Genomic DNA, 12,031 nt, shown 5'->3' with positions numbered 1-12,031 from the left:
CATACTTGGTTTGTGCCCGATTCATAGCTAATCTCTGCTCTGGACTTTGAATTAAGTGTTTTTTTAGTGAGACATGTAGAATGTGAGAGCTTTGTTTTAATAATTGTAGCTATAAATATTCTGGACTTAATATTTCCCGAGAAATAGGTATGAATGCAAATAATGCTTACACAAGCCCACCATGAAACTCAGGTTTTGCCCCTAAGATACTAGATCTTGGAAGTCATTGTAGAATCCAGCACCATTTTTAATGAAAGTGTACTTGCTTGAGCAGCCTGCAGCATGCACAGATCTTTTAGGTGGACACCTTTTAAAACAGCCTCAGGAAAAAATAATGCATTTAATCCCTTTACTGTAGTCCAGATCCATCAGTTGTTCCTGACAGCTACTTGAAATTGCCCAAAATTAGACAGTGGGAGAAAAGTCTCATAACTAGGTGGAAGCAGTTGCTAACATTTAAAACACAGATACACATATATTTATACGTGTATATATATGTATATTTATATACACGTATAAATGAAATACCCTAGCTATAAAGAGGCATTTTATGCTACACATTCAAATTTTTGGAGTTACCACACTATCTTTTAGAAATACAGGAAGGAGAAAATAGGATGACTGGGAAGTATGTTTCAGATGACTAAAGAATTAGCTAAACAAATCATTGTCTCATATTAATCACTGGGAACTATTTAAGTCCTTTAAACTTCCGATCCCTAAAACTCATTACAGATGGTATGTCTGGGGGATAGAATCTTCCTTCAGCAGTCTTTAATTAAATGCAGTGTTGGGTGTCCTCTTCACTAAGGCTTATGAGTGGGATTCTCTTAATCTTTATTCTTTGCTATATACTTCATTTAACATAAAACCTGAATGCATCATTAGTGAAAAGTCCTGGAAGACACTTTCTTTTGAAGTAAAAGGACATATTAATGTTTCTCAGTCAAGCGTGACTCAGAATTTTAAGCAATATGATGACATTTAAGTGCATAGGTTCTAGGTGCTAGCTGTATGAGAGACATTATTCTTTTCTACTCTCAAAAGTAAAACTGTTCTGGTAGTGATGAATTGAAAGGATAAATGAGGAAAGCAGCTAACTGCTTCCATTCTAACTTCATAATCAGGAACAGTCTAATGTAGACTTTTGTTTAATTAGAAAGTTCTTGCCTGTTCTTTGATTTCAGGACACGCGTAACTTTTTCATAACACTCTGATAATTAAGACAATCAGTTTCATTTTTCCTTCCAACGTTCAGCTTCTTTGGTTGTAAAAATGGCAGGTGTTATTATTGTGCCAGATTGTTTAACCAGCCTGGGGAGAATTATCCCAGTAAAAGGATGAGCTTCCACTGGCCATGATGACTTCTGTCCGTACTCCCTCCTATAAATTGCCACAGATTTCAAACTCTGTCCTTTATCCTGGTGCCTGACTGGAGTTTTTTGTGGCATCTGTAAGCTGAAGCAGAAATTGGACTACTGTATGTGAACATAGCAGAAAAAAGGGAAGATTAATATTACAGGAGAAATAGGAAGCACAGAGGTAAACTTCATGCAATTATTTGTCTGCATCAAACCAGTATCCTGTCCAACTCTGCTATAACCAGAAGAATCATATTCTAAAACTGACTTTTCTGAGTAATATGTGTTCATGTTTGTAGATGCTATGAATGGATTTGATTTTTATTTTGTTGTTATTACTTAGGGATAGAAAGAAAGGAATGCTAGTACTTCAGCTCTGTGGTTGCAAGTATTTGCATTTCAGTACAAAAGTAAGTTTGAGAAAATATCTTTTTAAAGCTGTGAAAGAGGATAATGGTAAATAGGTGTTAGGTGATGTTCTCGCAGAATAATAGGTTTTAAAATTTCTTGTAAATAGCTGTAAATGAGAAGTACTTAGCCTTGGTTTGGGTAAAAACTAATAAAATAATGAGTGCTTGAAAATTAATCTCTGCCTGCATAGTAGAAGACAATAGCTTTGCTCCTGGTGAATATGCATTTAGACAGTAAACAGCTTTTTAAAAAATGTTGCAAGGAAAATGTGTAAAACCTATTATCTGTCAGACTAAATTGAACTTAAGGTACAAAGGGAACTTGAAATAATTTTCCCAAGCACGGATTTCTGGGGCTACATCTATACTTCTGTCTCTCTGTAGAACTTACAAATAAGTTTTGTATCAAAGGAATAATTCAACCACAAAAATATTTTCTCTTTTTTTTAAGGGGAAGGGTATTTCTGCTATTAATAAATGCTGAAACTTTATATGTACAAATAATCATCCTCAGTTTTGATTTCTACAGTTAATAGAAACTTTGTAAAGTAAACTGATTAAACTGTGGAACATGTAAGCCTTGGGAAAGGATTGAGCTAGTTGTTACCTCCCTGGAGATATCAGTTCAGATCCTCTAAGACCCACCCTGTTCGTGCTAGCATCCCTGCTGGGTATGGGACCTGCCTTTCCCTGCCCAAGAGCTCAGGATAGTCATATCTCTACTTTCTTCTGAAGTAGTTTCTGCTTTTTAAACTTGTAGCGTTACCTTGAAAATAATCCAATTTAGGCAACTAATATGCTGTACTGAAATATGCTAGAAATCGTTAAAAAATGCAGTTCCATTTTGAAAACCTTTAAGATGCTTAAGAAAAACACACATATTTCTCTCGTATCCTGATAATTAAAAAAAAATCAGTGAAAGTTACGTTAAAGCTTATGAAAGAATGTTGTTTGTTTTCTGATTTAATTAAATATTTTTAATATGCAGTTAGAACATTGAGTTCTGATGTGTTCTGGTGTGTTGGTTTCACTGTGCTTTGGAAAGAAATAATTTTCATGTCACTACATAAGTAGTGGAATTCAACAGTAATAGAAGCTAACTAAGAAAAACCTTTGTTAGCCTGTATTTTTATGCATAATTAACACATAAAAATGAGATACTAAAAACTGGCAGTGGAATTTTTTTGTTTTGCTTTGTTTTTATTTGTTCCTTTGCAGGTGCACTTGGGTGTTTCAGAAAATATTTCTTTCAGCATTGGGATGGAAGAACTAACTAGAATCAAGAAATTTGCAAGGGAAGTGAAAAAGAAAAATATTTTGGTTTATGGTCTCCTTATCCAGTATAAGGTATCTAATTCTTTTTCTACATGCAAATTATCATCTTTTGTGATTTATGTGATTAATGATAGTATTTTCATTTAAAACAAGATCAAAGGGAACTAAATATGACATGAAAAAGATTTTTTGGGTAGATTCTTGCCTGTTCTTGTTCAAAATTCAGGAGAGCCTGTAGTTACAGGGAAAAATGTAAGCATTTTGATTAGAGAGGAATAAATGGTAAACGTTTTTTAGAAGCACATGAAAATGTCATGGCCCTTTTTCTTTTTGCTTTTCTGCTTTGAAACTTGCTTTTTGCAGCATTGAAAAAGTAAAAAAACCAGTAAAAGTACATTTGGTCAGTAGTTGTGCGGAAACCAGTGTTTGGTATTCAGGTGACAAAGGGCATGACATATAGGTGTTGAAGCAAAGAACGCCCATGTCTGCAACAGCAGCACATCACCTCAGCTGGAGGCAAAAACGGTTGGCACTCCAGCATCCTTTGTATTCACAAAAGCTATTTCAAATAAACAGTTTTCTGTGGGAAAATTGTTCTGCCAACCAGAAAAGTGGGCTGCCTTGCCTCCAGTGGGGTTATAGCCTTTTTAGCTTCTTAACTGATTTTTTTGGTTGAGTTAGGTGCTTGGGTTTATATATAGTTGATTAAAAATGGCTATAGTTATATATCTTTTTCTGGTATACCAAAGACTTGATTTTCCCTCCACATTCTATGGCTTTATTAAGAGCTGTGAGTATTGATACCTATAAGTTTATGCTTTTACAGACTTCTGATGGCAACAGAATATGAATAATAATATTACATGGCATTAGTTTGTGTCTTGTTCATGCAACACACAAGGGCATAGAGCTCTTTTCAGTCTTCTTTCTGGTACCGTCCAACCCCAATTTTTTAGGGTGAATTCTAGCTTCCTTTGGTAAAAAACATTTGAATAACTGTTGAAACATAGCTCTAAGAGGCACCTTATTATGGTAAAACATTGCAAATATTGCTTTAGTCTAAGTACAGTTTTCTCCTTTTAAACTTCATTGCGCGAATGTATGATTTTATATGCAATGGATCAAATGTACATGTGTGGAAAACAAGAGTTAGTAAAGCTGATTGGAAAAAAGGAAAAACTTTTATAATCTTCAGTGGATTTTTGTGACCACGGCACAGAAATGTTTTATCAATAACAGGTATGTATAACAACAATATGACATCTGAATGGAAATTCTTGATCCTTGGTGGTAAGAGAATTGCAGCAGGATGCTGCCTCCATGTTTTTTAAAAATAAAAAGCTGGAATGATTATGTAAGGGCACTGCAGGCAGAGTCGTCATTTATTACTGTGGAAAAAGTATTATATAGAGTAAAACACTTTGCAAAGTAAACTACTTCTAGCTCTTTTGTTTCAAAATGGCTTTGAAACATGTTCTACTTACAGACAGGGATGTAGTCCTGAGTTCCTGCTTGTCAGTGGTTTGATAGATGACTAACAGGTTATACAGATCATGTGTATGTACGTGATATGTGCATCAAGTTTTCTTTTGGCTGCAGTTCTACAAAGAACATAATTGTTTCTAGGTGAAGATCTATGGAAAGACTTGACATATGAATCTAGAAATAACCAAAAATGCAAACATTACTGCTGGTTTCGGGGAGAGTGAGCACTGTGAACAAAAGCAATTTGTTGAGTGAAGAGACATCTTTAAAACAATTTGGTGTTTTGGGTTTTTTTTGTGTTTTATATTGTTTGTTTGGTTTGGTTTTTTATTGTTTTGTTTTGTTGTGTTTTTTGTTTTGTTTTGTTTTGTTTTTTAATTCCAAAGCATGATTTTAGAATCACCAAGGTATTTTACTTTTAGTACAACCCATTAGCTAACAGGTGAATCCACAGGTGAATCCCATGCTTGAGAATGGAAAGGTGACTTTCATACAGACATGATGCGGTGTCCAGAGGAAGTGGAAACACCAAAAGCACCTGCTGCTGTAATGCAGGGTACTCAGCTTATTGTTGCAATAACTTCTGTCAGCATCCGCTTCCCAGAAGTCCATGAAAGCTATAGTTTATTTCAGAGAGAGTGATGACAGATTAAGTCATGGAGCTTCCCTCTAGCTGACAGGTTTGTAACACCACTACCAGACATGCACGGTTGATATACACACATTTACTAATTCAAAAACAGGTATAAAATGTAAGGGACAAGGAATTTATGGAGACACATGACCACAGTAATACTGAGGTGAAATTATTTTATGTTCAGAAGAGTTATATGGTGAAGTAGGTGTGATGATATGTTGATGTAAAAGAATAAGGGGGCACTCTTTAAGAATCATAGACTCATAGAATGGTTTGTGTTGGAAGGGACCTTTAGAGGTCATCTAGTCCAAACCCCCCCTGCAGTGAGCAGGGACATCTTCAATTAGATCAGGTTGCTCCAAGCTCCATCCAACCTGACTTTGAATGTTTCCAGGGATGGGGCCTCCACCACCTCTCTGGGCAACCCATTCCAGTGCTTCACCACCTTCATAGTAAAAATTTTTTTCCTTATATCCAGTCTAAATCTACCCTCCTTTATTTTAAAACCATTACCCCTTGTCCTGTCACAACAGGCCTTGCCAAAGAGATTGCCCCCATCTTTCCTATAGTCCCCCTTTAAGTAGTGAAATGCCGCAATAAGGTGTCCCCACAGCCTTCTCTTCTCCAGGCTGAACAACCCCAGCTCTTTCAGCCTTTCTTCATAGGAGAGGTGCTCCAGCCCTCGGATCGTTTTTGTGGCCCTCGTCTGCATTAGAAAGTAAATTACTTGCAATAAATATTTTTTGAGATATATAATTTTTTTTTATGTTTTGGAAATGGAAGTGAAATGCTTTTGGAACCTAGGAGTACATTTTTGACAGTATTGGAGGAGGCGTGAAGCCCTAAGAAAAAGTATAAGTGTTCATTTTAATTTCTTAATTGCAGTTTTTATTTGGTATTTAGAAAAAGATATCGGGTACTTCTATGAATATTTGGTACTCTGAGAAGCTAATCAGGAAAATTAAAGGAAAAGGCTTTAACGTGCTTTATAAATTACCTGCTTTGTACCTTCTGTTTGCTCGAAGTGAGTGCATGTTTATGGCTTGTACACAAATAGTTATCTCCATTACAAATATCGTGCATGGAATACCAGATTACTGATATTGGTACAAAGACAGCATCCACTTCATAACAGCTCTAGTTTGCATCCTGAAAACATTGGTGATTTCAATTTGACTTATGAAAATATTTTTGAAGACAGTTCTTTTCTAAAACCGTTCCACAATGTTAGAAATAGTTTACATATTAAAAACACAGAGGGGAAAAGAGTATTCAGTAAATTCTAGAGTCTGAACTTGTGGAATTAGCTTTTGAGGGTTTTTCAGATGAGTTGAAAGAAACAGCTGGTAAGTGAGGTGAATTAAAAATAAGGAGATAAAGCCGGATTTTATGGAAAATGTAACTGACATATGTTGATGACAATGTTAATAAAATTCCAACTTAAAAGGGGTGTTAAGAATTTCTAAGAAACCAAAGAATACAAAAGGTAATGTCAAGACATAGCACCCATACCGGACTGGAAATACATTAATCTTAAAAGCATTGGTTTATGTTATTCAAACTACAAGATTTGGGAGGGAATGTCAGCTGCATGTGGTAGTTTTTTGTTGATCTGTGTTGTGAGCAATGGAAGAACACTGAACTTGGGCCTTGATCTCACAAACATATGCATTATTATCTTTAAACACATCCTAGGTAGTTAATGGTTTTACACTTAAATATGACAGTATTGTTCTGGAAAAAATACTGTTTCCTCTATTTACTGGTATTCTCCATTTTAAAATAATAATGTCTTATGACTGAATTACCAAAAACAATCAACACACATAAAAAGAAAATATAAGCAGCATTTCCTAATATAGGAGTGCAAATTCAGAAGCCTGTAAAGGTTGTAGTAATAAAATCTTGGTCTAGAAGTTTCAGTAATAACTTCTTTACTTTTCACAGAGAATAGAAAGGAACAATTATCATCCAAAATAAAGCATGCATGGATGGACATAGGAAGCTACAGAAAGCTTTACAATATGAAAGTAATACTAATGTATTTTGGATATAGAACTATATTAATTTTAAATCATCTTACTTCAGATAGGCATTGACAGAATGTTGGGTCAAAACAGCAAATATGTGCTAAGGCTTGCCTGGGGTAGGTGGCCCCAGATACTTTTGCCTCTGAAACTACTATTTGATTATGATAAAGGAACTATTCACTGACAGAAAAATCCCAGCCCATACGCTAAAAAGAAAAAAATGGTGCAATAGAATAATTGTTATGAAGCTGTTTGAAACTAAAAGGAAACTGAACTGTGGGTAATTTCTTATGCAAACATACTGGACTTTTATTTTAGTCTTTAAGACTTTTTGAAGACAAGAGGCCCGTCTACAGTGTGCTTGATGGATCAAGAAATACTTAAGAGTGCTAAATGTGTTTTCTGTCTGACTTGGTAAACCAAAAAGTAAACATTTATGGTTTCTTTTTCATCAAAGATCACTTAAAAATAGTACTATGTGCAGGCATTAAGGCAGTGGTTCTCAAAACAGGGATCACAGCCCAAATGGGATCATCCAAGTAGCAAAGCAGAAGTGGTTCGGCAACTAGTAGTGAGATAATGAGCCTGAAGAGCAAATGAAGTAAAATCACAAACTAGAAGTTTGATAACGTGTTGAAACAAATGAGCCATGCCCTACATGACCCCTGCATGCTTCTTAATTCATTTAATAATCAGCATAGAATTGGTCGAATGCTTGCAATCTGATTAGAATGGTTGGGATGCTTCCTGGAGACCTCTCTCTTCTCAAGATGAACTTTTTTTATCTCAGCCGTAATGACATAGCAGATAATGAATCTGGAAACCTGCCTCTACTCATAGAAGTCCTTGAGGCCAAGTAATTACTGTTTAGTATTTTCAGGAGCCAGAAACTGAACTTCTAAGTAGCATGATCCTATGGACTATTCACTTTGTCATCAAGGGAAATTGGGGATGAGTGATGAGCCAGAGTGATCTTGCTTGCACAGAGTGTGGGACAGAGGGAAACCAAATCCAGTTTGAAACTTTCTACATGACCAACCTCATAGAGATCAGCATCTATAAGCTTATTAATACAAAGGCCTAGCAAGTCATTCACCAGAGATTGATAATATTGGAGGCTGGACACTTATCCTTAATTATTACCACTGTGCGATCAGTCATGACTGCATATTTTGCAATAGGTAGAACTTACGTGATAAAAAAGGTTTACAAACACTGACTTCTAAAATAAAACTACAAGTAACTCTTAATGGAACTTTCAGTGAGTAAAAGACACAGAACTGGGGGCTCTTTTAACTTGATACTCAAGAAGTCAAACGTTAAACTGTCCTTTCCCCTTGGAATGGCTCACACGAAAATAGTAAGACTGCTCATAAAGGACAATATTCTGAATGGGCCATATCGCCTTTTAATGCCCCAAAACGTGGTAGTAGAATTTATGGAATAAAATGTTTATAGGTGATATTTTGCATATATCAATTTTCAGGTCTTCAGTAATTTCCATAATATTTAGCTTATCTCCATATTTTAATTTTGCAGTCAGGTGGAAATTATTTGAAGCAGATTCATTTGCTTTGGTGAAAAAGTTGATACTTTTATGGAGGAGGATCGTTGTGCTGCATCAGTATTTTCACACACTTGAACAATTACAGATAACTTTCTGACCCACGTTGGTAGTTTTGTCTTTGATTTTGTTTCGAAATCTCTAACAGCTCATCGTTCATTTATATATTTTACCATGTGAATGTGCAGAAATCTTAACAGGCTTTGTTCAAAAAGTATATGATCAAAAACATTGGTCCATCTGGTTGATTTGATCATCAGAACTTTTTGTCTGTCAGACTTGCTCACATGAAAGCACATTTACAGGAACTTCTGAAAATAGCACAGTTTTTAAGTACAGATTTAGTCATACTGTTTGTAACAACTGCCTGTTAGCACAACGTATTTCTAATTTTTACATGTTAGCATCAAAGTTGTTGGAGAGTTCTCTTAAGATTTCTGTCAATGAAATATTTATATTGCTTAACTACAGAAAATCAGTTCTAAATTTAATGTTTGAAAGTCAGAAAGCTGAGTAGTTTCAAAGAAATACTTTTATGTATGAATATTTTTTTCTGCTCCATAATATATACAGAAATAATAAACCAGCTAGGTGGCTTTTTATTTTGAACTGAAATCTATTTGACCAAACCAGCCTTCTGTATCTGTTTTGCACCATTCAAAGCATGTCAAGAAATTAATAAACATCATGTCTCTGGAACATTAGTTAAGAAATATATTAATTCCAAGTTTACCAAAATGCTGGTTAAGCTTTGGGCTTTGAGTCAGGAAAGGTCATAAACATTTGAGTGTTAAATAATGGAACACAAAACCTAGGAATCTCACTTTTGCTTGAAATGCTCTGGTGCATAATGTTGCGGGAAGGATAGCTGCTTGTCTATACTGCACCTGATTTTAGTAGATATCCTGAAGTATGACACTGCATCATATTGATCAACAAATTGTCATTGTTATTCTTTTTTTTCAGGGTTTTAGTGCATCTACCGCATGCATACACGCTCTAATGTTTGCTTGCTTATTTTCTCTTGCCATCTTTCTCTGTTGTTCTTTCTCCATTCCCTTTCTTTGTTTCCCCTCAAGTCTTCCTCCTCTCCTAGCCAGAACAGGAGGATTAATAAATTAGTGGATTTATTACAACTGTGCACCTTTTTTATAAAGGCACTCAAATGAAGCATTTCCACAAACTAACTTTGCAGTGCAGTGCCAAATTCCCAGTCTGGAAGATGAGCTTTCCAGAAAAATAATTGGTTATCTTTTGAGTTTTCATTAAATATCTGTATAGGTTTTTATCAGAGACAGGTCAGAAAGTTGCTCAATTTCTGTCTCCTATTACAGCTTCTAGGAGTTCAACAAGCTGCACAGAAAATGATGACATTAATGTTTTATGCCTTTTACACATGACCTTTTTAGACTTATCTCAGCTATTGAACTTATAGTTGGAGAAATCAGGGTTCTCCCATCACCTTGTCAGCCAAAGTGATTAAGGCATGTAGACTTATCTTGAAGGTCATGTCTTCCTAAAATGGTCTTTGAACTTTCTTGCTTTTGTGGCCAATTCTGGCAATGTTAGTCAATAAAGGTTTCTAGTTGTTTCTTTTGTGGATATTTTAATTGTATAAAATATATTACTCTAAAATAACTAGTATGGAGTGGAATTTTGGGGAACAAGCACATTCAAAAGGTAAAATGCCAAGCTCTCTAGAGGAAAGGAAAATATGTAATTACAATATAGCAACTTACAAAAGTGTGTATGTATTAATTATGCTAGGTACTTCAATGTGATAGGAAATAAACACTGAATTGGAGCCATTTGCAAAAACATACTATGAGCATCACATCTGAGTTTCATCTTCAAATCTTTTAGTATGAGATATTCTGACTTCTTTTTTCTGTCTTATGAAAGCTTTGATGTTGACTGCCTGTCTCTTAGTGGAGACATATAAACATTTAAGATTAAAAGATTTTGACACTAAATTGTGTTTGCAAGCTGCTTTTAACTTCTTTTATCCATTGCTACCTTGCCTAACAGAAACCTGTGAAGTCCATTGTACCTGTTTATGGACAGTTGCACTTTTGAATTGTTAGTGCTGCAATTCTCAATTTAAAGCAATGCTTATACTCTTAATCTCTAAGCTGGGCATCAAAAACTAGTCTTCTCACCATGGTTCCATACTATCCCCCAGAGGCATCATTTTGCAGGTAACCGAAATACTCACCTATAATACAGAGTACATCTGTTTTTTCTGGCTTAGCTCTGAATACATAAAATAATAATAAAAAGGAAGCTTACTGAAATTGTTACATGTGCTTAAGAAGCACTTTGAAAATGTTACCAGCTTGCTGCTGTGTTTGTTTTGTGATGACCTTTTGTATTTTGGATGCACTTTTTTAGCAAAAAAATACGGCTGAAATTTTTCAGATAACTCTTTCCAGTTTCAATGTAAAGTTTAGGTTTAGAGCAGAGGTATTCAACAACTCTGGAAATAGGGTTTTTAGAGTCAGTGCTAGCTTGGCTGGTAGTATAGATGTTGATCAGACTTCTCAAAAAGATGTGTTCTCTGTTGCTGTACAGGTTTTGTGTTTAATCATATGGCAAAGATGTGTAACATTTCTATGGAATTTAGGGTTTCTACAGGCAAAGAGCAGTAATTTCTACTCCATTAATTTACTTGTCTCAAATGATAATATCAGTTGTGGTTTAATTTCTTTTTTTTACTGTGCCATTTAAATTCCTCCTTCAACCTTCTTCAGTTCTTCAAACCCCTTCAAACTTCTTCAGTTTGTAGAACATTTTCATCACTGTATTTGACCAGGAAAATTTATTAAGTTCTTCAGCCATTTAAACACAAAAAGAAATCCTCATCAAGGTGTACGGTGTTAGGAACTGAAACCATTCTGTGGCTTTTGCTGCAGTCCTCATGGTATGGTAGCTCCTAAAATTTGTGCAGCAGGAGCAATGGCCTTGAAATCTAGTATTTAAGTATTAATTTCCACTTTCACGCCTCTTCTGCTATTTACAAGCAGGAATCAAGTGATCCAGCCCCAGGCTGACTTTGGGGGATATCTTTACAAGGGTTAGAAGCACTGCTTGGAGTTTCAGTACAGATTTGAGATACTAACCTCCAAATCTTATTTGTTGCTTCTATCAGATTGTTCATATGGAAGTCATCCATATGGAACATACCCTGTGCTAAATTATGTAAAAATAATATGTGATATTACACTTTATGGCAAAAGCCCTATAATGTCAAAAATGAAAAATGCACTTTA

At 35.2% G+C, this 12,031-nt stretch overlaps 1 protein-coding gene across 2 annotated transcripts in view; it reads left to right on the top strand.

Annotated features, from left to right (window-relative positions):
* The window catches only part of CRPPA (CDP-L-ribitol pyrophosphorylase A), a 129,933-nt gene that overhangs the window by 78,104 nt on the left and 39,798 nt on the right, over positions 1-12,031 (top strand). For both annotated transcript variants that reach the window (XM_075082952.1, XM_075082953.1), the window contains exon 9: positions 2,990-3,118. In XM_075082952.1, the coding sequence (XP_074939053.1) occupies positions 2,990-3,118 (129 nt within the window). The remainder of the gene's footprint in view (positions 1-2,989; positions 3,119-12,031) is intronic.

Source organism: Phalacrocorax aristotelis, chromosome 2, assembly GCF_949628215.1.
Source record: "Phalacrocorax aristotelis chromosome 2, bGulAri2.1, whole genome shotgun sequence".
Classification (NCBI taxonomy): Eukaryota; Metazoa; Chordata; class Aves; order Suliformes; family Phalacrocoracidae; genus Phalacrocorax; species Phalacrocorax aristotelis.
The sequence above is the reverse complement of the archived record's forward strand: the minus strand, read 5'-3'. Positions and strand labels throughout refer to the sequence as shown.